Raw genomic sequence first — 27,099 nt, 5'->3', positions numbered from 1 at the left:
CAAGGCAAGGCCCTTGTTCAGAATACTATATGAGTTTTCCCTAAATGATATAATTTGTCCAATGGAAATAGAAAAAGATAATAGTTACGAAATGACTTCCCCCTTGAACATGGGGATCTTGATTCTGCAATAAGCAGGTCAGATTAAGTTTTGCTGAAGCCTTGGAGCTGTATTAATTTCTGGGAGGTAGGAGATGCAGAAAGGGACCCTTTGTAGAACAAAAATGGATCAGTCTGGTTAAATAAACAACATGTGATGTTTATGATAGAAGCACTATCAAGGTACCACTGTATATTCCTCTAGGAGGTCAGTTTGCAGGGGCAAACAGAAGTATACCAGATCCATTCATTCATTTCATTGGCACTTATGAGGAAAGGCTTACTAATGCCTTGTGCCTAGCAATAGAATATAGAAGGCAAAATATTTACTAGGCAGTCCAAGCATTGCCAGCATGACACTTTCATCACACCCACAATAAATAAATGCAATATTCATTAAATATGTGTTATGGTAACTATGATCTGAAAACATTACAAAAATGTTTGTGTGTGTGACAGAGAGAGAGAAAGAGAGAGGAGGTGGTGGAGGAGGATGGTGTCTTACATTACACTCGCCAATCACAATACCTCATGAATTGTACCAATGAGGTGACCTTTTCACTGGTGGGATTGTTTCTCAAGTCGTGTTCCTTTATAATACACCCTCTTTCATGGAACAGCCTTCACAGATTGTGATTTATGAACCGATGTAAGAATTCAGTTTTTTATCCTCTTTCTCTTTTCTTCATTCTTTTATATGTTTGGACCATATCAGTTGCTTGACCCATATTCATCTTGGTACAGTGATTCTCAGCTTCTTGCATGAACAGTGGTACCTCGGGTTACATACGCTTAAGGTTACATACGCTTCAGGTTACAGACCCTGCTAACCCAGAAATATTACCTCGGGTTAAGAACTTTGCTTCAGGATGAGAACAGAAATCTCACTTACGGGTTGGCGCCTCTGGACAATGGTGGAATTCCTCTGATCGGGAGGAATTTGCTTCGTGGAAATTAGGGTCTGGCCGCCACGGCAAAGGCAGGGACCCACAAAAAATCACAGGCGGGAAAAGCCTGTGAACGTGGGATTCAGCTGGCACCTTTTGTGCCTCCCCTACTCGCGGGGAAACCCGGTTTCGGGGATCCGGAGCGACGTGGGGTGAGTGGCACGGTGCTTCAAATTGACTGCTTCTTTCACGGAGTGAAGCCGCATTGCTGTTGCCGGAGAGCACTGACTTTTTCCTGTGGACAATTTGATTTTAAAATAACTACCCGTGAGTAGAACGAAAAATTGGATTTTTAAACGTCTTAATTTGGCACCGAAACGGGGAGGTTTCAAACAGGAAGTCCGCCTTCCCCTTTTGTAAATAGACTGAAGCAAAGAGGCTGCAAGCTAAAGTCTTGGAAAGCCTTCCGTAAAGGATTAAACTTCCATCGGCTAAAATTATTAAACCCCCCTTGGAAGCAGGAGAAGAGGGGGGAAATTTTGGATCGTGTAAGCCTGCAGGAGAGAGTGAAGAAAGTCAAATTACCACCGCTCTGAACCTGGAAACGGGCTGCTAGAAATGCTCATTGACTGTGAATAGATCGTTCGTTGACAGCTAGTTAAATAAGAGAAATACATTGTTTCCATTGTCTCCTTCTGCGTTTAAAAAGGAGTAAAGGTAACTGAAAATTGAAACTAACTTTATTGTTTGAACTGTGCTTAAAAGGATTGATACAAATAGAAATTGTTTCCCCCTAGAGGAAGCCTTTGAAATTGTTACATGAGCTGAGCTGGGGGAATTTCCAGCTGCAAAATAAAAAACTGTGAGAATCTGGGACTGACCTTGGAGCATTAAGAATGTTGACAGAAGAAGCCTTAGTGGTTGCATTATGTAAGATAAATGATTCACTGGAACAGCTCCATAAGAAGACGGATGTGATGACTATAAAAATTGATAACTTGGGACAAAAAGTGACTAATTTGGGACAAAAAGTGAACATTATTACAGAAACTATTCAGGAATCGATACAGGGATCTACTTTGACATGGCAAATTGTGGAGAAGGCGGGGGAGAAAGTTGTTGTTGTTGAACCTAGAGTAGCACAAGTGGAGAGGGAGAGAGCCCCAGCCTTACAGATGCAATTTGATGACTATAAGTTGATGCTTTTTATGAGTGAATTTAGAGAAAGTCAGATTTTGAGGATTGGAGCCCCGCTTGGACTGGAGAAGGAAAGTTGGATAGATCCCTTCATGCACGGATTTACTGACCTTTGGGACCTGGACTTGGGTCAGGAGGAGACTGGAGTTGTGGGGACCTCCAGATTTGGAGGAACTTTGAAATACGTCCTGAAATATCTTTTGAATCTTAGTTTTAACTATGGAGATTTGGCTGACCTGTCGAGAAGGAATAAAAACATTGCTAGGTGGGAATTTCCCCGAGATCTACTCTTCAGCATCAAAGGAAGGAAAATAAGAACAAGATCAGGAGAAGACAAAGTAAAGTGCATGTATAAATATGAAGAAGACTTGCAGAAGGGACTTGGAAAAGAGTTAAGAGCCTCGGACAGAAGATCACCAGGTTGATGGACTATATGGAATTGACGGAAAAGACTGGCAGAATCCGAGACCAGGGAGAAGAGACGGTGGAAGAATATTGGAAAAAGTTTAAAGTCTCTATATAGAAATAATGTAAAATTAATGAGTGTTAGAAAAATGATGGAATGGAATTATATGGCTTTAGTAGAAATGTTATAATGAATTAAGCATAAATAAGTACTATAATATTAATGGAAAATAAGGTTAAAATATGTTAAGATAACCATATGACAGAAAATAGAGAAAGATGGAAAGGATTTGCTGAAATAATTAATAGAAATGGAATACAAAAAGGGAGGTGAGAGGAGGTCGATGAAACAAGGGAATGAAAGAGAGAGTATTGAGATGGTATGATGTGTGTTTTTTGAATTGTTTTGGTTCTCGTTTTGTTTAATGTGTTAATGTTGTGTTGTGTATTGTTTATATATTGTACTGTATTGTTTTTTCTTTCTTTTTCTTTTTTTCTTCTCTTGGATCTACAAAAAGGAGTAATGGTGCTGACTTGGCGCTGCATAATAACTATTAGTATAGTCACTGTGGTCTAAACCACTGAGCCTCTTGGGCTTTCTGATCAGAAGGTGGGCAGTTTGAAGCCCCATGATTGGGTGATGTCCCATTGCTTTGTCCCAGGTTCTGCCAACCTAGCAGTTCAAAAGCATCCCAGTGCAAGTAGATAAATAGGTACCACTGCAATGGGAAGGTAACAGCGCCACTTTCCAGAAGTGGTTTAGTCATGCTGGTCACATGACCAGAAAGGTGTCTGTGAACAAATGCTGGCTCCCTCGATCTAAAGCAAGATGAGGGTTGCAACCCCACAGTTGCCTTTGACTGGACTTAACCTTCCAGGGGTCCTTCACCTTTTTTACCTTTACATGCCAACCATAAAAATTTGCATAAATTGACAAGCCAACATCAATAACAGTTGGTGGCTGTTGACTCTTAAGAAGGTTGATTAATCTGAGTTGTATTCTACATGGGTCAGCATGTTTGGGTAGGGGTAGATAGATGGAAAGAAACAAGGGACCCATCCAGACTGGTGTTTTATTGTGGGGTTATTCTGCAGCATGTTCTTGACACGACAATAGTGCATTATTTGTATACTTATTCTTATTAAAACCATCAGGTAACTTTTTGGCTAGGGCAGCCAGAATGAAACTCACGAAAGCCAAAAAACCCATATAACCCAAGACACAATTAAACACGGTTTAATTGCATTGCATTCAAATATGAATTAACCATTCAGTGACTGCATGTCTGCATCTGAGAATGGAAGGGAAGTATTTAACTAAAGAGTACAGATGCCAGCTTATCAAGGTCCATACACAAGGTCCAGTTAAGGGAGTCCGCTGAACTGCTCCTGAGGGGGCACCAGACACTCCTTGCTTCTTTATGGGTTTCTCCTCCCTCCCCTGGCTCAATGTTTACAAGGACCCTGTCTTCCTACTCCCAGTTCAGGCTCAACAGCAGCAGCAACTCCAGCCCCCTCCCCTTTGACATAGGCAGATAGGCAGAGCCGTAACTAGGTGATTTTGCGCCCCTGGCAGAACCATCCAGATTGTGCCACCTAGCCATGGACAAATATGCTCTTCTTTCCACCTCTCCTTGAACTCCAACCCCTCCACCCATTCAATTCACCTTCTATTTAAAGCCATTTCTTATGAGGCAATAATCAATATTTACATTTAAGGATATACCGGTATTTTTAAGCCAATTTTGTGCCCCTCCCATCGCCTGCGCTCCATGGTGGGGGCCCACCTTGCCACCCCGTAGCTATGGCCCTGCAGGTAGGCAGGTAGTTTCCTTCCTCCTCCTCTTTCCCTTTCCTTCCTACTGCTGGCATTGCTGGGAAATCACCACAGACCAGCAGCCAATTGCTTACATACAGGCACTGGTCCATAAACCACCATTTTCAGTAGCGTTTTTCCAACAGAGAGAGAAAATCACAATATATCATTACCTTCAGACCCTATTTTATATTTATTCATGGAAATATCAGTCATAATTCTGTTTGGCTGATGTATGAAGAGAATAAATATGCAACTTCACCTTGTGGATCTTGACTTACAAATAATTTCACTAAAATATCATAGAAAAAGTCCATTAAGGTCATTGAGATTAATTTTCAGGACTTCTGCTTGAGGCGCCATGGAAGATGGCCCACAATACCATCTCTCCAGCTCCCACAAGGCAATTTAGAGACTGAGATGGGAGTAATCAGCCTCCCAAATTTTTCCCGGTGGAAGGGAAGATGCAGTCTCATCCGCGGATGCCCAATAAACCACCCCCAAGTTCGCAAAGAAGGAGGGGGTGGGGGCACTGGATGGAAAGCCCTCAAAGGAGTTCAGATCTCCTGGACGCTGTCCCCGCGAGCGCACCAAGTTCCATTTCTTAAGATTGAAAATTGAATTTAAGTTTTGGACATGCTTCAAGCGAAGAGGGGAAAATTAATCTGACAATTAAGCCAGCCACTGAGGTGCCAAGAGTGATGGAGCGGAAGAAAGAATAACATCTAAGAATAACATCTAAGCCGGTACGTAGAAAAGGAATGGAAAAGGAGGGTGGGTAAAGCTCCCCCCCCCACTATTTATTACAATTCTTGACAAACACCCCCCCCCAAAGAACCGTTTACATTATTTATACCAAGTGAGATGGGAAAAAATAAACTGTGTGAAAATAGCAATACTATATAACTAAAGTTTTGTTTTTCGAAACACTTGGAAGAAGATAAAAGACTCTCCAAATATTAATATTAGAAAAAAGCAGGATCTCGTTAGCCGCTGGAGAGACTTCAAAAAACTTTGGAAAAACCAAGCTGCAGAGATAAATAGTCATAGGGAGAGGTGAGCTCTTAATTTGTTATGCCTAGATTTGATTTCATCGGAATTGAGAGAAGATGGTGTCTGCCAGCAGCGAAATGACTTTTGGATTGATTCGGCATAAACACCGGCGTGTGAGGATATACTGCAAACAATAGGCTTACCAGCTGCAATAACAGGAGAGTCAAGCATACAAATTTCACACAGAAGCACATCATTGCTTACTTTAACTCGCCTGTGGAAACAACTCAGAGGCCATGAAAGAAGGAAGGGTAACAACAGGAAGATTTAAAGGAACTATTGGAAACTCAAGGTAGTAGAGATATAAGATGATCAGAGCCCCACCAAACGTGAAGCATGGGAAGTCCCAATAAAAATTTAGTTTGGCGGAATATTTGGACTATATGATGTATTTGTATAATTTGGAATATTTAATGTGATCTGATTGGATTGTTAAAATGGAAAATTTAATGATTTTTTTTTTAAAAAAAGAGATTAATTTTCAAATCAAGAAAGCTTTAGAAAGCTTTAGAAAGGATGTTTCTCAGTATATTTAACCTCTGTGAAGTATGCGTCGGTGATTATACTATTCATTCTACCATTCAGATTGCATACTAGAAAGGGGGGCGGGAGTTCCATCTGTTTTTAATTCTCATATTACTTAGTCTTTTCATGATTTTAGTTGCTCCCTGTTATTCAAGTCAGCCCTGAACAAAAGAATATAGCATTTAGGGGAAAAGATGCAAAGCAGTAACCCAGCACTGGAGGATAAGATAGAGAAGATCTCCACAGCCACCATGTATTTTCCTTTGGTGCTCAGGTAGGCAGGAACAAAGGACAACCAAACACTGCAGAACACCATCATGCTGAAAGTGATAAATTTGGCTTCATTGAAAGTGTCTGGCAACCTCCTAGCAAGGTATGCCACCATGAAGCTGACAAGGGCCAGGAAGCACATATAGCCCAAGACACTATAAAACATGACAGTTGAGCCCTCGTTACACTCTGCTATGATTTCCCCATTCACGGAGTACATGTCTGTATCTGCGTATGGGGGAGAAATACTCAACCAAAGGGTACAAATTCCTGCTTGAATAAAGGAGCCTGAAAACATGATAGAGTTTGTCAGCTTTTTCCCCATCCATTTTCTCATTCTAGATCCTGGTCTAGTAGCCATAAATGCCAGGACTACAGTGATGGTTTTAGCTAACAAGCTGGAAAGAGCAAGAGAAAATATGATGCCAAAAGTTGTTTGTCGGAGTAAGCAAATTAGCTGTCCAGGTTTTCCAATAAAAAGCAAGCAGCAGAGGAAACACAGAAGGAGGGATACGAGAAGAATGTAGGTGACACTTCGGTTGTTGGCTTTGACGATGGGTGTGTTCTGGTGCTTCACAAATGTTATTATCACCAAAACTGTGATCAGAGCAAGAGCAAGAGCAGACAAAGCTAAAGTCATTCCTAAAGGTTCCTCGTATGAAAGGTATGTTATGACTTTGGGAATGCATTGGTTCTGGTGGAAGTTTGAATATTGATCTTCTGGACATTCGGTGCAGGCATCCATATCTAGAATAAAATTTTTAAAAATTGGATACTTTTATAGTCATTGTTGGAGCTGCATTAAATCTCTCCTCATTTCCAAGTTCATTAGCCAAGGGTTGTCATTCATCTGCAACCTCCTCACATGCGAAGACTATCCATCTTTGCTTTTAAGTAAAGAACAGTTCCATCAGATGTGTACTGCATATGGAATATTTTCAGCATTCAAACAAGATAATGCACATGTTAAGCATGATTATTTCCTCCCTTTAAAGCTATATGGTGGGTTTCAATGTAGCACTCTGTGGACTATGCACATGGTGAATGAAGTCCATGCATGCAATAGCACTTTCCCCCTGTCCTCCCCCTATTCTCCATGAACTCCATAATTATTCCCTGGAGCCTTGTGGGAAACCCAGAATGGGTTTAGGTGCTGCAGGGGGAAAACAGCAGGGAGGTTCCATTGCATGCGCAGGCCTTGTTCTGCACGCACAACAGCTTAGCTGAATACCAAATATAGTCACGTCAGTCTTGCTGGATAATTGTGGAATTCATTCTGCACTTACTAATATTCAATTTAATGCTCACCCTTTTTTTTATTTATTTACGGCTATTAGCCCATAAAATATGTACAAACATAAAAGCACAGGGACATAAAAACAGATATATCCGACAACAGAAGGTGAACACCACGATGCAAGGGTGGGTCATTGAGCAGAGCCAAGTGACAGCTTGGGGCCAGGAGAGCTCCAAGGGACAGATCACAGAAAAGGAAAACTGAAGACGAACTCCGACATGCACTCTCATCATAACAGTTCGATTAGTTTTGATGTTGTTGTTGGTTTTTGGTGGTTTTTGAGTGTGAGATAACCGCATTCAGAAATCTCGCCACCTGCAGAGTTACAGAAGGATCTGTATCCTGCAAAAGCAGTGCGGCGTGCGACTCAACAGGCCTGCCAACCAAGCGCAGTAAAGCAGGACCCAGGAATTTAGCCGTGGCTATGCTATGTAGGGGACAGTTGAACATTATATGTGAAAGAGATTCAACAGTTTCCCCGTCACACACACATAGCAGAGACACCAAACCCTTGGAAAATCTGTGGTTCAGCAGGTTCGATGGAAAGACATTGAACCTTGCACGAATAAATGCACGTTGGTGTCCTCACCCTTTACCAACAGATCCCAACAGATGCAACATTTTAAAACTGTACATTTTAAAAACAGTTATGATACTGTTAAAATAATTAGTGGTACAAGAATGTCCTGAAAACACCTACCTTAAGTGTCAAAGGCACATTGACCTCTGTGACAACCATATCTCCTACCTGTCTGGTTAGAAATCTTCCCTTCTGGACAAGGAACACATTCATAACAGCAAAAAGGCTCCCCTTCCTTCTTTTTCCTACTGAATCCAGGACGGCACTTGTCATTACACAGAGAAGTGGGAAGAATCTATAAATAAATGTCCAATTTTATCATTTTCATTACAATTTGCATTTCATTGAATATCACCACACATTGAATAATAGACTTATCTTTCCCCCTTCCATGCTTCCATTTATTTATCAATTAAGACTACATATTCTAATTCCCCTATTATTCAATTTTTTCCCCATTATAATTTTAATAATTTAAACTGCTACACTTAATTTAATACTGCTAACACTTTATCTTGCTTTGCATAATTCTTGAGGTATTCTGTAAACATTGTCCACTTTTTCCTAAACACGCCATCTTGCTGATTTCTTATTCTGTTGGTTAAATTTGCGATTTCTGCATATTCCAATAACTTTATCTGCCACTCCTCCTTTGTTGGGTTCATTCTCTCTTTCTATTTCTGAGCATATACCTCAGACTGCTGTAATTGCTTAAAGAAATTCTGCAGTTCTGCGGGGACTTCTGTTCCTAATATACCTTGTAAGAAGGTTTCTGGTCTTTTTATAACATTTTTTGATTTCATTATATATCACATCCCAGATTCCTGTGGAATTCTACATGTCCACCACAAATGATAAAAAGTACCCTCCATTTCTTGACACTTGCAACAGGTACTTGATTCTGATTTACACATTTTCGCTAATTTCCTCGGCATAAAATACCACCTATATACGGTATATCTTCATGAAGTTTTCTTTCAACGTATAACAATCTGTAAATTTTAAATCCGTACTCCCCAATTTTTCCAACACGCTTAATTCTATACTATGTCCTATATCTCTTTTCCAGTGTATCATGACTGACCCATGCCAGTCTGGTTTCATGCCTGGTTATGAGGAGAAGGACAGCGGACATGTCAATGGCTTTTGATGCCATTGACCATGGTATCCTTCTGAGTTGACGTAGTGGACTCTATTTCTCTGTAACATCTGAAACAAGGGGGGCTGTAGAACCCGGTATCTGTGTGGGGAATCCCTTGAGGCTGGTAAAGAGGCTGAAGCTGACTGGGACACAGTATTGGCAACCAGTCACACCAATGCTGAGAGAATGGCACTGGGTACCAATTTGCTGGTGGCCCATGATTAAGGTGCTGGTCTTCTTCTGCTGCCCAGAGATGACTTTGAAGGGTTTGTGAAAGTGATCAAATGATTAGCACTCCTGAAACTGATTCTGAAAGAGACATAGACTTGAATCCCCTAGTAGGTAAATACAATGCTGTGATATTGGTGGTTCTAATCCCATTGGGGCCTGGGCAGATTTGATGAGGAATGATATCCCCATATATTTTCCTGCTCGTATTTTATAAAATTACTAGCTGAAGACTGTGAGTAAGCAGCATACTCCAGGGCCATCTTAGTTTTAATGTTCCATTTTTTGAATCCCCCTTCCTAAGTAGTTCTGCTGCCAACCATTTACTCTTTTGCTGGCAGTTGAAAACACTCTTCTTTCAGAAGGCCAGCTGCTACTCATTTATTTTTTGCCTTTTTATTGTCTATGCACTATTAAATTATTAGTTATTGTTTTATTTCTGTATTATGAATGTTGCATTTGATTGATTTGCTGATGTTTTATATGTAACCATCCCTGGGATCATGGGAGGAAGGATGGGAAATCAATGGAAATACTATACACCTGAAATTAGGGCTATGAACCAACTTCTTATGCTTACTGTGAATATATGTACAGATTAGCCATACTTTGCAAGCATTTCCTGAGTCTCCAGTGACCCTCTTTAAATGAATCCAACCCAGGGTACTTGTTGTAAGTCTTGAAACCTTTTGCTGATTGCAAAACGGGGTGCACTAATTGGAGTGTATGTAACAATATGGGGGGGAAAAGTCTTTAGGCACATTTGAACAATCCATTTCCAGTTATTTGGGAGAAAAAGATTTACAAGTCTTCCTAGCTCACCTGGTTAAATGTTCTATGCCACACAATGCGTTCATCCTGAATGGTTAATTCCTTGCCTGGAGGAGCTTGAAGATCCAGCCTTCCAATTTTGACTCTACCAAAAGATTGATTTGGAAACATTACCCAGTTGGTCACATCAAATGCTGCCTTTATCTCTCCATGTTCGTTTAGCTGTATTGTCTCTCCAGCACTGTTGTTGAATGTGAGATTTCTTAGAAAGGGATGGAGCTACATTCACAAAATATAGAAAGGGGTAAAATGTTTGAATTCTCAGAGTGGTGAATACAACCATAATTTTCAGAGAGGTGTGCACTAGTTGTGTGTGTGCAGCCAGTCCAGACATTTTATGAAATAAAAAACCCTTAATCTAGTTTCACCATAAAAAATAATTCTAAAGTTAATTCATAAAATAGTACAGAATATTGGCAGTTTTGTTAAAAAACAGTGAAGTTTTGAAAGGTTCAGTTCATCATTTTGATTTAAAATTGCATCCAATCGTAACCAAACATAGACCAAAACTAGGTTCTCAATCTTAGGAATTATCATGCAAATTTTGCATACTATTATAGCCAATGAACTCATGTAAGGAAGATGTGGAATCACTCTTTACCATAAACTGCCAGATTAAAACTATGGGTCTTCAGAGCCACACCCACTGCAGGTTATCAGCATAGCATAAGAAATTTGGTCTTTGAGGAACAGCCTGTCACAGCTGAGTAATAGTTATTTTTCAGGTAGGCAGCCTGGTCTCTGGCAGCTAACTTATTAGGAGTCATCACTTCTGCATACTTGGAGGTGGCTATTCCTCCACCCTATTCAGTAAAAGTGTCAAAAACCTGTTAATCCCTCTTAGGATCCATCACACAAAACTGGACAACAATAGGTTCAGAAGTATCCAAATGTATCAGTGAAGACAAAGGAATAATTTTTCAAGTGCAGGCAAAAACTCAACATGATGAGGATGCTTTCTAATAAAAGATGAAAAAGTAAAAAAAAAAATCCTCCTGTTTCTTTCTTTAAATAAGTGTTCCTGGTATATTAGCCAGCAGTGAGAATGTTATCAGCAGCCCTGGAAAATGCAGAATTGTATACTCAACCTATACATAGGGTCTATCAGAGACGTCAGTAGGGGAAGACAACCAGACCAATATTTGCTCATTTACTAGGTATGACATAAAAGTGGATGAATTATTAGTGAAAGTGCTATGTATAACACAGCAAACAGGGAAGCCAGCAATTCTCATCAAGCTATTTGATAGGAAAGAAAAAGCCTTAAATGTAAGATCTGTTTATGTACATGAGATATATATTTTTTTACACAGCTGTGGAATAATATGGTATTCTAGGCCACCCAAGAGCAGAAAATACTGTGCTGTGGGTAAAATTACCTCCCATGGCTGCAGATTCTGCAAATCCACTCTAGCCACCTGTGATTTTTGTTTGAATCTAGATTGATAAATAGCATGTAGAGCATGTGCCACTGCGTGAGGAACATTGTACACAGCATAGCTGCTGCCAGTCATGCTCATTTCAAAGATTTGTAATGGAAGACTCTCCAATTTCTCCTCCTCAGTGCAACGTTTCTTAGGCTCTTCACCCACATTATTATTTTTCAATGAGCACTTGAAGGTCTTTTCCCAGAAATCCTTGATTAAATCATTTTGTTTTTCCTCAAAAGGATTTAGACTCTGAAGAAATGTCCTGAATCCCAGGGGTTCATTTGAGTGTATAGATACAGATAAGGCACCCTGTAAATGATGCATATTCCACCTCCTTTCATTGGTGGTTTTGAAATCCCAATGACTTGTCACAAGCCATACTTTACCTATAGGAAGTTGTGCCATATGAAGATACCCGATCAAAATGTCCATCAAAATGGAACTACCATAGACCACAAAAACATTGGCTTTGCTTGTCATGACAATTGAAATTTTATTAAATTCACTAAGGAGCAAATCCGTCATTCCTTCAGCATAAGCCAGTGGCCATATCCTATGTATAAAATCAACACAGATGTAATTCAGGGTAAGCTGGGGAACTAATGCTTCCAATAAAATTTCTCCTGTAATGTATTTCATAGTAAAGAGACCAATCCATGTCCATTTGAAATGCAAAAGTAACTTGACCAATCCATTGTACTCATCGACATCATTAGGGACCATCTGGTACAGGGAATGGTAGTGCCTTCTTTCAGTCACCCTTGAGTCAAGACAATTATAGGTGAACTAAAAGCAAACACATGATACGAAAAGCACAGAAAATGTGTGGATTAACGCTATGCATTGCTAATATGGATTATTTTTGTCCACAGCCACTACTTTGGGTTAAATGAATATTTCATTTACCAGGGAAAAATAATGATAGCATCTTCAGATGAAGGGCAGTATACAAATTTAATTACTACTACTGCCACTACTACTACTACTACTACTACTACTACTACTACCAACAATAACAGCAGCAGCAGCAGCAGATGCATAGCAGGATATATTTTGATGACTTTCTCATTAGAAGCAATGGGTTAGATGCATTTAGTTTCACTTAGTTCATATCAATGGATATTTCAAGCCAAGGCAATCTTGATGCATTTAATTTGAAATAATCTAAATAAACATAATTTAGGGTGTAATCCACTGGTTCCTGGAAAGGTGTCTCAGTAGTCATAGGGTTTGTCTGATATTCTTCTCCAAAGAAGTGCAGGAGCTCAACCTGCAGAGAGGGAGAAATGCCCCTCCAAGTCCCCTCTCCGCTTATCACTAAGACTAAAACTCATACAGACCAACAAACAGTGAGGCAGACTGCAGCAGAACTGAACAGGCCTACTGCTCAGTGTCTCTAACTCAAAAAGACTGTTATTAATTGACATAACTGTACCAACTTACACAACTGCCTCATGTACAAGTTATATGACCTCACAAGATTCTTTCTTAGAATGTTGCAGTCCTTGTGAGTATTAACCCTTTACTTAGCATTTTGGATGCTCATATTTCACACAATTTCAGTACTATCCTAAAAAAACACCCACCTGAGGAATCTTGTACATGCTTATAATAGTGGCCATATTGAAGGAGAGCTCAGTGAACTTTGTCCCAAGAATGGCCATCAAATTGTTCTGGCGATCACATTTATAATTTGGAGCTGAAATATGCCATGGAGAAAGTAGGTCCAGTGACAGCTTAGAAGTGACGACAACCCTGTGCATGCTATCATAGATTCGGAAGCCCAATGTGATGTTAGGCAAAATATGGTGATTTTTGTTTATCTCCTCTACAGCAAATACCATGGCAAGAACCTCCTGGTAGTTTTTTGGTACCACACTGCAATACAAATTGGGGGGGGGGGGCAAAAAAGCACACAGAATATTATTTCTCATATTTTTTATCACCTCCATGAAATATAACAGGCTGAACTACTTATTTATTAGCAACAACCTTCTACATCTGTTAGGAAATATCTGCTGTGCACAGAATTTTTTCTGCATTACAAATTGCAGTGTAAGGTGTCCCTTACTGCAAATCCATTGCAACATGGCCTTTGTAAGGATTTTTGGATAGATTTATAGTCTTTTGAAAAATACTTGTGTCCATGTGTCTTATTTCATTATAAAGCAGGGGACGGGGCCTCAACTCACAACACTGTAAACTTGTGCTATATTCTTTTATTTGCTCTATTTACACAAATGAATCTGGAGCAAAAACAGAATTAAAGAAGCACTGCACCAAGGCAGCCCTTCTGCTCTCTAAAATCAGGTGTCCAGAAAGAAATTGCATAAGCATATCAGTAGAATTAAGTGATAAAATATGCACCAAGTTTGCATCTAGTAAAAAATAAACAAACCCACCTATGCTGAAAGTGCAACTAATAAAAGTTCAGAAGTACCATGATTTGCATCTCACATTTCAGATTGTAAGAGAGGAAAAGACCTCTTGTTGCTTCATTATCTGTTCTTAACTCATGTGAGATAAAAAATATTAATTCTACAGAGAGGAAAAAGAGGGTGACTTACATGAGTTCCTTCTGGGGTGCTGAAGAGGACGGTTCAGATGAAATTGTAGGGAAGTGCATCATGTAAAACCGAGAAGCAATAAACCCAATGACAAGATTTCCTGGCTGAGAAAACTCCTGTGAAGTGAAGTAGGTATTACTTACTTTGCATAGGTCAAAACGCATTTTCAGGCTGGAAAGAAGTGAATGGCTCTTGCTCACAATATGAGGGGAAAAAACAAGCAGCAGTATCAATAACATCAGCATTTTGGGGACAAGAAATTACTTCCAGACACACCTCACTGTTTTCTTCAATACCACTTTTATTCAGATGAGTTTGTTTCAACTTAATTTCTCAAGATGTGACCCCACTCCTACATTGATCAGTTGGTGTAAGAAGGTGACTGCATCCATCTCCTCCGCTCCTATTTCATGTTTTTTAATTGATTTTAATTGATTTCTCCCCTATTTAATGCACCTCAGTTCTTAACGGCAAGATTGTACATTTTTTTTCTGCCTGCACACAGAAGTTGTATTTTCTTTCTTAGGGGGATCTATAAGTGAGGCACTGCTGGGAGAAACAGATACAGTGAGGTGCAGACTGTTCAAGCTACTCAAAATATGTTTAGTCTGGAAGAAACAACAGCACACCCAGACTGCAAACTTATCGTAAATCTGTTAGAGCTCAGAATGACAGGGCCTTTCCTGCCCTTTATGCTTTGTACCAGCTCTGAGCATTGGAGAAGACTCTTATAAGTACTTTTATTGTTGTGGTTTATATTCTCAAGGCCTTGAACATACATTTTCTGGAGTTTGTTTAGCAGGGTAATTATGTGTCCATAATTATAGGGGTGATAATCATCTCCCCATCTGCAGACATTGCTGTCTCTGCTACATACAGAAAAATAACTGGAAAAACAGTGGGAGTTGAATAGTCTGGTAAACTTGTATGGCATACCCAGCAAGTGTCTCAGAAAAATTGGGGCATCCCAATTTTTATCATGAGAGACCAGTGGCATTTTTGGTCACCAAGGTCTTGCATGATTTTGCACCACAATTTTCCCTCTTGACCCCCCCCTTTTTAAAGGGTTGGGGTCATGCAATCTTGCACAGTGCCCACAAACACACATTTTTGGGCACCATTCCTTGGGGAAATTATCTTGCAAAATCATGTGAGATCATGACAACCAAAACCACTGCCATTCATTCATGGGGAAATAATGGGAATATGTTATTCAATAAGATTTTTCCTGGATTTTGCTATCACTGTGTTGGAGGGTATGGTATTATATTTCCCCAAAATCAAAGTAGAATCATTCACTTGTATTTAGTTCAATGTGGTTTCTATTCTCTTGGAAAGAGAGAAAAGAGATTTCTGACCTACAAAGGAGGTCGAGTAGCGGGTTTCACGGCCCCCTATGCGCAAAGCAGCAGGAACCCAGCCCCCTCACGATTGAGGGGATTCCCGGCCGTGTCACTTCCTGGCCAGCCAATCGGCTGGCTCTGGGGGTGTGGCCTGCCCGATTTGAACCAGGATGCAGCCGGGGATCTCCCTCTTTGCTGCCTGCCAGCTGTTGCTGCTTTTCCCACCCTCCCGCCCTATAAGGTTTTCGTTCCTTGACCATGCCATGGATCTCGGTTGGTCGCCGTTGAGGGGCCTGGCAAATTGGCACCAGCAACTTGATTTTTGCCTACCTCATAGCAAAGCATCACAACTTTCTTGATATTGGTGGTTATGCATTGGTATTGCTCTGTAGATGGAAGAGGGAGGGTAGCGCCATCACCTGCCCCATATATTGATAAAGGATTCCGGGGGGCGTGGCCCTGTCCAAAGCCTATGGATGTGATGGCCTAAGGAACGCCCCCAATCTGTGACCCTGGGGGAGTTCCTCGTTGATGTGCATCAGCAGGACTTCCCCTACTGGTGGTTAACCCTTCCTGGACTTCAAGCGGATGGGCTGAAGTCGGATATAGTCTGTTAGGACCAATGCCTAAGCCAATACCGCTCATCACCTGTAACCAATAAAGTTGTGGCCTTATTTAGCCCATTAACCTTAATAATTCTGTCCTGTGTCATTATTTCCACTGGGGGACGGGAACTCGCCACACAACTTAATAACATGAATAATATGCACAAATTCTAATGAATGTAAGTTGAAAAAGAACTCTGCCATGTTATTTTCCTCCCTCTATGAACATAAAATAATATGTGATAATGACTTGTCTTTGTATTAACATATATGCAGGTGGAGCAGGTATCACTTTGATTCTACCACAATTCAACCAGTCTCTTATGCAAGTGGTTTATTTGCTGTGCTCCTTCACATATTGTATAAAACGATGTGTCAGAACCATGTTGAGGTGATGTGAGACACATTTACTTTAAGGCAAGGCAAGGCCCTTGAACAGAGCGCTAGATGAGTTTTTTCCTAAATGATATTGTTTGTCCAATGGAAATAGTAAAAGAGAATACTTACAAAATGACTTCCCCCTTGAGCATGGGGATCTTGATTCTGCAATAAGCAGGTCAGATTAAGTTTTGCTGAAGCCTTGGAGCTGTATTAATTTCTGGGAGGTAGGAGATGCAGAAAAGGACCCTTTGTAAAACAAAAATGGATCGGTCTGGTTAAATAAACAACATGTGATGTTTATGATAGAAGCACTATCAAGGTACCACTGTATATTCCTCTAGGAGGTCATTTTGCAGGGGCAAACAGAAGTATACCAGATCCATTCATTCATTTCATTGGCACTTATGAGGAAAGGCTTACTAATGTCTTGTGACCAGCAATAGAATATAGAGGGCAAAATATTGACTAACCAGTCCAAGCATTGCCAGCATGACACTTTCATCACACCCACAATAAATAAATGCAATATTCATTAAATATGTGTTATGGTAACTATGATCTGAAAACATTACAAAAGTGTGTGTGTGTGACAGAGAGAGAGAAAGAGAGAGGAGGTGGAAGAGGAGGATGGTGTCTTACATACCCTCGCCAATCACAATCTGTGAAGGCTGTTCCATGAAAGAGGGTGTATTATAGAGGAACACGACTTGAGAAACAATCCCACCAATGAAAAGGTCACCTCATTGGTAAAATTCATAAGGAATAGGGAGATGAGGAATAGGGAGATGATCATCATGTATGCTCCAATTAATGAAATGTGTCTTGCATACAATATGACACAACAATATAAGCAACATCATCATCATCATCATCATCATGATCCTGTTGACAAAATGCCCCTTCCAAATGTCAGTTTCCATGGTGCCCTCTACTGCATTGCATATTGTTTCTAAAGCCAGGAAGTGGATATATAACCTAACATATAAGAGAGATTATCTAACAGAAAAATGATGGAGCCCTGCCAATACCTGGACCTAGTTCTGAAGGATACAAGGGTTTTATAGCTCTTTTTCAGAATCTTTGTGTGTGTGTGTGTGTGTGTGTGTGTGTGTTGCTAGCATGTGCTGAATGTCAATGACATTAACAGGTATGACTATCATTTCCCCAGTGTGTTGTTGACTTCTGAAGTTGTATCACGCATAACAAAAGTGCTAGACTTTTTTTCTTCTTTCCACCAGAATCATAGACATATTATTTTGTCCTTTGATGAATAATAAGTAGCCAGCGTTATATAGCCTGGTAGATTCAGATCTGACCAGTGCTAGAGTTAAGTTCATCCACAGAGCATTCAGATTTCATTGGAGGTTTTTAAGCAAATATTGGATGGCCACCTGCCATGGATGCTTTAGTTGAGATTCCTGCAGTGCAGGGGGTTGAAGTAGATGACCCTTGTTGCCCTTCCAACTTTGTAATTCTATGATTCTGTAATAGCTTTCCCCAAACATCCTAAGCTCTACAAATAGCTTCATATAAATGCTAATAATATTTGTGAAGCACCAGAACACAGCCATCGTCAAAGCCAACAACCGAAGTGTCACCTACATTCTTCTTGTATCCCTCCTACTGTGTTTCCTCTGCTGCTTGCTTTTTATTGGAAAACCTGGGCAGCTAATTTGCTTACTCCGACAAACAACTTTTGGCATCGTATTTTCTCTTGCATTTTTGTGTAAGTTTCTTCTAATATACTAATTGCAATGTAACTTCCCCCTAAAAACCTTTTACAAGAAATTTACCTCAATAGAATGCATCTGTATGTTATTTTCACCAACACATGTGACTTTATTGATGTATTGAGTGCTTTTGCTTCAGTATCCAGTGTTGTGATGTATCACAGGCCACTGTTTTGTTCATAATGCTAATTATCACCAAAGCTGTGATCAGAGCAAGAGCAAGAGCAGACAAAGCTAAAGTCATTCCTAAAGGTTCCTAATATGAAAGGTAGGTTATGACTTTGGGAATGCATTGGTTCTGGTGGAAGTTTGAATATTGATCTTCTGGACATTCGGTGCAGACATCCATATCTAGAATAAAAAAAATTTAAAAATGGATACTTTTATAGTCATTGTTGGAGCTGACTTAAATCTCTCCTCATTTCCAAGATCATTAGCCAAGGGTAGTCATTCATCTGCAACCTCCTCACATGCGAAGACTATCCATCTTTGCTTTTAAGCAAAGAAAAGTTCCATCAGATGTGAGATATCAGCAAAGAAGGTGTTTTGAGGTATATGGCACATTATTACACAGATCCTAGTCCAGAACGGGGGGGAAGCTATCCCAGCCCTGGAAGAACTAGCAGAAAGCATAAAACTAATTTAAAAAGTCACAGCCACCTTCCACCCTGATGAGCATGATGTTATAACACTGGTCTTAAAGATCTACATTGGCTCCCAGTACATTTCTGAGCACAATTCAGGCCCTTTATATAGGAATATGTATATATTCAGGCCCTAGGAATATGTATATATTCAGGCCCCGTTCATCCCAGCCAATAATGTCCAGCTCTGAATGCCTTCTGGTTAGTGGCAGAGCGTCATGCTTCGTCACCAGGTGGCAGAGAGCAGGTGGGCGTGGGTCTGGTGCGCTTCCTGGTGCGGGGTATGCTGCCTGCAGGGGTGTGGCACCCAGCGCTGGTGGGGGACAGCTGCAATGGCACCTACTGGGATCGCACTGCCAGGGGCTGTGCGTTCCACCCGCACTCCTCTTCCTCTGCCAGTGCTTCTTGTGGTTCCCTCACTGCTAGAAATGAAGTTATAGGGAACCAGGCAGAGGGCTGTCTTGGTGGTGGCACCTGCCCAGTGGAATGTCATCTCATCAGATGTCAAACAGTTAAACAACTACGCAACTTTTCAAAGACATCTGTTGGAAGCCTCCCAGAGTGGCTGGGGCAAACCAGTTAGATGGGCGGGGTATAAGTAATAAATAAAATAAAAAATCATTCTATTGATTCACATGTTTTACTTATTTGAAGAAATAAATGGAGATTAATGGATTCTCAGATCATGTAATTTCAGTTTCTCAATATACATATCTTTTTTGTTTTTGTTTTTGCTTTATATCTATTTTTCTATGGTGGGGTTAATAAAAATGGAATAACTAATGTGTATTGAATTTCTTTGTTATATATATCATTGGAAAATTATAATGAAGATGAATTTTTGAAAACTCAGCTTCCCCTTGATGTGATGTGTCTCACAATAAAGTTCTGCAGTGAAATATAGAATAAGAGAAGTTACTTCCAATACCAATAGTTAGCAAATATAAATAAGAAAACCCATTTGGTGTCCTTCTAAGGCCCTGGCCAGAATTGCTGATGTCAGAACATGAAAGTCTATATAGTAACTTGTTTTACTACATGTCTTAAATTTGGACTGGGCTACTTCTGAAAAGCAATTGTTTACAGTGTTGGTGGAAAGTGTACTGCATATGGAATATTTTCAGCATTCAAACAAGATAATGCACATGTTAAGCATGATTATTTCCCTCCTTTAAAGCCATATGGTGGGTTTCAATGTAGCACTCTGTGGACTATGCACATGGGGAATGAAGTCCACGCATGCAATGGCACTTTCCCCCCCGTCCTCCCCCTATTCTCCATGAACTCCATAATTATTCCCTGGAGCCTTGTCTTGCTGGATAATTGTGGAATTCATTCTGCACTAACTAATATTCAATTTAATCCTCACCCTTTACCAACAGATCCCAACAGATGCAACATTTTAAAACTGTACATTTTAAAAACAGTTATGATACTGTTAAAATAATTAGTGGTACAGGAATGTCCTGAAAACACCTACCTTAAGTGTCAAAGGCACATTGACCTCTGTGACAAACATATCTCCTACCTGTCTGGTTAGAAATCTTCCTTTCTGGACAAGGAACACATTCATAACAGCAAAAAGGCTCCCCTTCCTTCTTTTTCCTACTGAATCCAGGACGGCACTTGTCATTACACAGAGAAGTGGGAAGAATCTATAAATAAATGTCCAATTTTATCATTTTCATTACAATTCGCATTTCATTGAATATCACCACACATTGAATAATAGACTTATCTTTCCCCCTTCCATGGTGCCATTTATTTATCAATTAAGACTACATATTCTAATTCCCCTATTATTTAATTTTTCCCCCATTATAATTTTAATAATTTAAACTGCTACATTTAGATTAATACTGCTAACACTTTATCTTGCTTTGCATAATTTTTGAGGTATTCTGTAAACATTTTCCACTTTTTCCTAAACACGCCATCTTGCTGATTTCTTATTCTGTTGGTTAAATTTGCCACTTCTGCATATTCCAATAACTTTATCTGCCACTCCTCCTTTGTTGGGTTCATTCTCTCTTTCTATTTCTGAGCATATACCTCAGACTGCTGTAATTGCTTAAAGAAATTCTGCAGTTCTGCGGGGACTTCTGTTCCTAATATACCTTGCAAGAAGGTTTCTGGTCTTTTTATAACATTTTTTGATTTCATTATATATTACCTCCCAGAATTCCTGTGGAATTCTACATGTCCACCACAAATGATAAAAAGTACCCTCCCTTTCTTGACACTTGCAACAGGTACTCGATTCTGATTTATACATTTTCGCTAATTTCCTCGGCATAAAATACCACCTATATATATTTCCATGGAGTTTTCTTTCAACGTATCACAATCTGTAAATTTTAAATCCGTACTCCACAATTTTTCCAACACATTTAATTCTATACTATGTCCTATATCTCTTTTCCAGTGTATCATGACTGACCCATGCCAGTCTGGTTTCATGCCTGGTTATGAGGAGAAGGACAGGGGACATGTCAATGGCTTTTGGTGCCATTGACCATGGTATCCTTCTGAGTTGACATAGTGGACTCTATTTCTCTGTAACATCTGAAACAAGGAGGGCTGTAGAACCCGGTGTCTGTGTGGGGAATCCCTTGAGGCTGGTCAAGGGGGTGAAGCTGACTGGGACACAATATTGGCAACCAGTCACACCACTGCTGAGAGAATGGCACTGGGTACCAATTTGCTGCTGGCCCATGATTAAGGTGCTGGTCTTCTTCTGCTGCCCAGAGATGACTTTGAAGGGTTTGTGAAAGTGATCAAATGATTAGCACTCCTGAAACTGATTCTGAAAGAGACATAGACTTGAATCCCCTAGTAGGTAAATGCAATGCTGTGATATTGGTGATTCTAATCCCATTGGGGCCTGGGGAGATTTGATGTGGAATGATATCCCCATATATTTTCCTGCTCGTATTTTCTAAAATTACTAGCTGAAGACTGTAAGCAGCATACTCCAGGGCCATCTTAGTTTTAATGTTCCATTTTTTGAATCCCTCTTCCTAAGTAGTTCTGCTGCCAACCATTTACTCTTTTGCTGGCAGTTGAAAACACTCTTCTTTCAGAAGGCCAGCTGCTATTCATTTATTCTTTGCCTTTTTATTTTCTATGCACTATTAAATTATTAGTTATTGTTTTATTTCTGTATTATGAATGTTGCATTTGATTGATTTGCTGATGTTTTCTCTGTAACCATCCCTGGGATCATTTGAGGAAGGATGGGAAATCAATGGAAATACTATACACCTGAAATTAGGGCTATGAACCAACTTCTTATGCTTACTGTGAATATATGTACAGATTAGCCTTACTTTGCAACCATTTCCTGAGTCTCCAGTGACCCTCTTTAAATGAAACCAACCCAGGGTACATGTTGGAAGTTGGAAGTCTTGAAACCTTTTGCTGATTGCAAAACGGGGTGCACTAATTGGAGTGTATGTAACAATATGGGGGGGAGTCTTTAGGCACATTTGAACAATCCATTTCCAGTTATTTGGGAGAAAAAGATTTACAAGTCTTCCTAGCTCACCTGGTTAAATGTTCTATGCCACACAATGCGTTCATTCTGAATGGTTAATTCCTTGCCTGGAGGAGCTTGAAGATCCAGCCTTCCAATTTTGACTCTACCAAAAGATTGATTTGGAAACATTACCCAGTTGGTCACATCAAATCCTGCCATTATCTCTCCATGTTCGTTTAGCTGTATTGTCTCTCCAGCACTGTTGTTGAATGTGAGATTTCTTAGAAAGGGATGGAGCTACATTCAAAAAATATAGAAAGGGGTAAAATGTTTGAATTCTCAGAGTGGTGAATACAACCATAATTTTCAGAGAGGTGTGCACTAGTTGTGTGTGTGTAGCCAGTCCAGACATTTTATGAAATAAAAAACCCCTTAATTTAGTTTCACCCTAAAGAAATCATTCTAAAGTTAATATGTAAAATACTACAGAATATTGGTAGTTTTGTTTAAAAACAGTGACCACACCCACTGCAGGTCATCAGCATAGCATCAGAAATTTGGTCTTTGAGGAACAGCCTGTCAAACGTGAGTAATAGTTATTTTTCAGGTAGGCAGCTTGGCCTCTGGCAGCTAACTCATTAGAAGTCATCACTTCTGCATACTTGGAGGTGGCTCAGCCTCCACCTGATTCAGGAAAAGGGTCAAAAATCGGTTTATCCCTCTTAGGATCCATCACACAAAACAACAATAGGTTCAAAAGTATCCAAATGTATCAGTGAAGACAAAGGAATAATTTTTCAAGTGCAGGCAAAAACTCAACATGATGAGGATGCTTTCTAATAAAAGATGAAAAAGTAAAAAAAAAATCCTCCTGTTTCTTTCTTTAAATAAGTGTTCCTGGTATATTAGCCAGCAGTGAGAATGTTATCAGCAGCCCTGGAAAATGCAGAATTGTATACTCAACCTATACATAGGGTCTATCAGAGACGTCAGTAGGGGAAGACAACCAGACCAATATTTGCTCACTTAGGAGGTGTGACATAAAAGTGGATGATTTATTAGTGAAAGTGCTATGTATAACACAGCAAACAGGGAAGCCAGCAATTCTCATCAAGCTATTTGATAGGAAAGAAAAAGCCTTAAATGTAAGATCTGTTTATGTACATGAGATATATTTTTTTTTACACAGCTGTGGAATAATATGGTATTCTAGGCCACTCAAGAGCAGAAAATACTGTGCTGTGGGTAAAATTACCTCCCATGGCTGCAGATTCTGCAAATCCACTCTAGCCACCTGTGATTTTTGTTTGAATCTAGATTGATAAATAGCATGTAGAGCATGTGCCACTGCGTGAGGAACATTGTACACAGCATAGCTGCTGCCAGCCATGCTCATTTCAAAGATTTGTAATGGAAGACTCTCCAATTTCTCCTCCTCAGTGCAACGTTTTTTAGGCTCTTCACCCACATTATTATTTTTCAATGAGCACTTGAAGGTCTTTTCCCAGAAATCCTTGATCAAATCATTTTGTTTTTTCTCAAAAGGATTCAGACTCTGAAGAAATGTCCTGAATCCCAGGGGTTCATTTGAATGTAGAGATATAGATAAGGCACCCTGTAAATGGTGCATATTCCACCTCCTTTCATTGGTGGTTTTGAAATCCCAATGACTTGTCACAAGCCATACTTTACCTATAGGAAGTTGTGCCATATGAAGATACTCAGTCAAAATGTCCATCACTATGGAACTACCATAGACCACAAAAACATTGGCTTTGCTTGTCATGACAATTGAAATTTTATTAAATTCACTAAGGAGCAAATCCATCATTCCTTCAGCAGAAGCCAATGTCCATATTCTACGTATAAAATCAACACAGATGTAATTCAGGGTAAGCTGTGGAACTAATGCTTCCAAAAAAAATTCTCCAGTAACGTATTTCATAGTAAAGAGACCAATCCATGTCCATTTGAAATGCAAAAGTAACTTGAGCAACCCATTGTACTCGTGGACATCATTAGGGACCATCCGGTACAGGGAATGGTACTGCCTTCTTTCAGTCACCCTTGAGTCAAGACAGGCATAGGTGAACTAAAAGCAAACACATATATGATATGAATAGCACAGAAAATGTGTGGATTAAGGGTATGCATTGTTAATATGGATTATTTTTGTCCACAGCCACTACTTTGGTTTAAATGAATGTTTCATTTACCAGGGGAAAATAATGATAGCATCTTCAGATGAAGGGCAGTATACAAATTTAATTACTACTACTACCACTGCTACTACTGCTACTACCATCAACAGAAGCAGCAGCAGCAGATGCATAGCAGGATATATTTCGATGACTTTCTCATTAGAAGCAATGGGTTAGATGCATTCTTAAACTAGTTTCACTTAGTTCACATCAATGGATATTTCAAGCCAAGGCAATCTTGATGCATTTAATTTGAAATAATCTAAATAAACATAATTTAGGGTGTAATCCACTGGTTCCTGGAAAGGTGTCTCAGTAGTCATAGGGTTTGTCTGATATTCTTCTCCAAAGAAGTGCAGGAGCTCAAGCTGCAGAGAGGGAAAAATGCCCCTCCAAGCCCCCTCTCCACTTATCACTAAGACTAAAACCCTTACAGACCAAAAAACCTTGAGGCAGACTGCAGCAGAAGTGAACAGGCCTACTGTTCAGTGCCTCTGACACAAAAAGTCTGTTATTAACTGACATAACTGTACCAACTTACACAACTGCCTCATGCACAAGGTATATGACCTCACAAGATTCTTTCTTAGAATGTTGCAGCCCTTGTGAGTATTAACCCTTTACTTAGCATTTTGGATGCTCATATCTCACACAATTTCAGTACTATCCTAAAAAAACACCCACCTGAGGAATCTTGTACATGCTTATAATAGTGGCCATATTGAAGGAGAGCTCAGTGAACTTTGTCCCAAGAATGGCCATCAAATTGTTCTCACGATCACATTTATAATTTGGAGCTGAAATATGCCGTGGAGAAAGTAGGTCCAGTGAGAGCTTAGAAGTGACGACAACCCTGTGCATGCTATCATAGATTCGGAAGCCCAATGTGATGTTAGGCAAAATATGGTGATTTTTGTTTATCTCCTCTACAGCAAATACCATGGCAAGAACCTCCTGGTAGTTTTTTGGTACCACACTGCAATACAAATTAGATTAGATATAATAAACAGATGGGGGGAAAGAACCAAAGAAGCACACAGAAAATGATTTCTCATATTTTTTATCCCCTCCATGAAATAAAACAGGCGGATCTATTTATTTAGTAAGAACCATCTTCTACATTCATTAGAAAAATCTGCTGTGTACAGAATATTTCCTGCATTACAAATTGCAGTGTAAGGTGTACTTTACTGCAAATCCATTGCAACAAAGCCGTTGTAAGGATTTTTGGATAGACTTATAGTCTTTTCAACAATTCAGAAAAACTATTTTCATATGCTCTACACCTTTTAGAGCTGTGAAATATTTCTAGTCGATAACTCATAGACATCCAATGGAATTTTTCCAGGGTAGGGCTATCATATGCATTATTTACAAATGAATCAGAAAGCACTGTAAACTTGTGCTATATTCCTTTATTTGCTTTATTTACACAAAGGAATCTGGAGCAAAAACAGATTTAAAGAAGCACTGCACCAAGGCAGCCCTTCTGCTCTCTAAAATCAGGTGTCTGGAAATAAATTACGTAAGCATATAATGTGGAACACTAGATCTATAAAATTAGTAGACTGCAAAAAAGTAACAGTAGAATAAAGTGATAAAATATGGAACAGGTTTACATCTACTAAAAAACAAACAAAATCACCTATGCTGAAAGTGCAGCCAATAAAAGTTCAGAAGTACCAACATATGATTTGCATTTCACATTTCAGATTATATCGGAGGAAAATACCTCTTTTTGCTTCATTATCTGTTCTTAATTTCTGTGAGATAAAAACATTAATTCTACAGAGAGGAAAAAGAGGGTGACTTACATGAGTTCCTTCTGGGGTGCTAAAGAAGGCTGTTCAGATGAAATTGTAGGGAAGTGCATCATGTAGAACCGAGAAGCAATAAACCCAATGACAAGATTTCCTGGCTGAGAAAACTCCTGTGAAGTGATGTTTCTTACTTTGCATTGGACAAATCGGGTCTTCAAGCTGTAAACAATGGAATGGCTCTTGCTCACAATATGAGGGAGAAAAACAAGCAGCAGTATCAATAACATTAGCATTTTGGGGACAAAATGTCACTGTTTTCTTCAATGCCACTTTTATTCAGATGAGTCTTGTTTCAACTTAATTTGAACAAGATGTGACCCCGTTTTTACATTGATCAGTTGGTGAAAGAAGGTGACTGCATCCATCTCCTCCGCTCCTATTTCATGTTTTTTAATTTTTTTAGTTTTAAAAAATTCTGTTTAATGCACCTCAGGTCTTGACTGCAAGATTGTGCAAATTTTTCTGCCTGCACGCAGAAGTTGTATTTTCTTTACTAGGAGGATCTATAAGTGAGGCACTGCTGGGAGAAACAGATCGTTCGAGCAATTCAAAATATGCTTAGTCTGGAAGAA

At 39.6% G+C, this 27,099-nt stretch overlaps 2 protein-coding genes across 3 annotated transcripts in view; one reads left to right on the top strand and one right to left on the bottom strand.

Annotated features, from left to right (window-relative positions):
* Positions 1–27,099, top strand: part of LOC310746597 (erythroblast NAD(P)(+)--arginine ADP-ribosyltransferase-like) — a 420,131-nt gene that overhangs the window by 365,215 nt on the left and 27,817 nt on the right. The gene's annotated exons all lie outside the window — the stretch shown is intronic.
* LOC310746570 (vomeronasal type-2 receptor 26-like) lies at positions 6,062–26,683 on the bottom strand. 2 transcript variants are annotated; one of them, XM_083580453.1, is made up of 10 exons: positions 26,522–26,683; positions 25,392–25,683; positions 22,576–22,803; positions 20,509–20,683; positions 14,326–14,441; positions 13,345–13,636; positions 11,708–12,544; positions 10,320–10,547; positions 8,297–8,423; positions 6,062–6,998 (listed from the first exon to the last, which is right to left on the bottom strand). In XM_083580453.1, exons 3-10 carry the CDS (start codon positions 22,608–22,610, stop codon positions 6,106–6,108), a joined length of 2,703 nt encoding a protein of 900 aa, XP_083436579.1. In that variant the 5' UTR covers positions 22,611–22,803; positions 25,392–25,683; positions 26,522–26,683; the 3' UTR covers positions 6,062–6,105. The 2 variants fall into 2 exon arrangements, with proteins under 2 accessions (XP_083436579.1, XP_083436580.1); XM_083580454.1 differs by lacking the exons at positions 25,392–25,683; positions 26,522–26,683 and having other exon boundaries at positions 20,557–20,683; positions 22,576–23,193.

Source organism: Podarcis filfolensis (genome assembly GCF_964270895.1).
Source record: "Podarcis filfolensis genome assembly, chromosome: 13".
Lineage (NCBI taxonomy): Eukaryota > Metazoa > Chordata > Lepidosauria > Squamata > Lacertidae > Podarcis > Podarcis filfolensis.
This window is presented reverse-complemented; position numbering and strand designations above follow the sequence as displayed.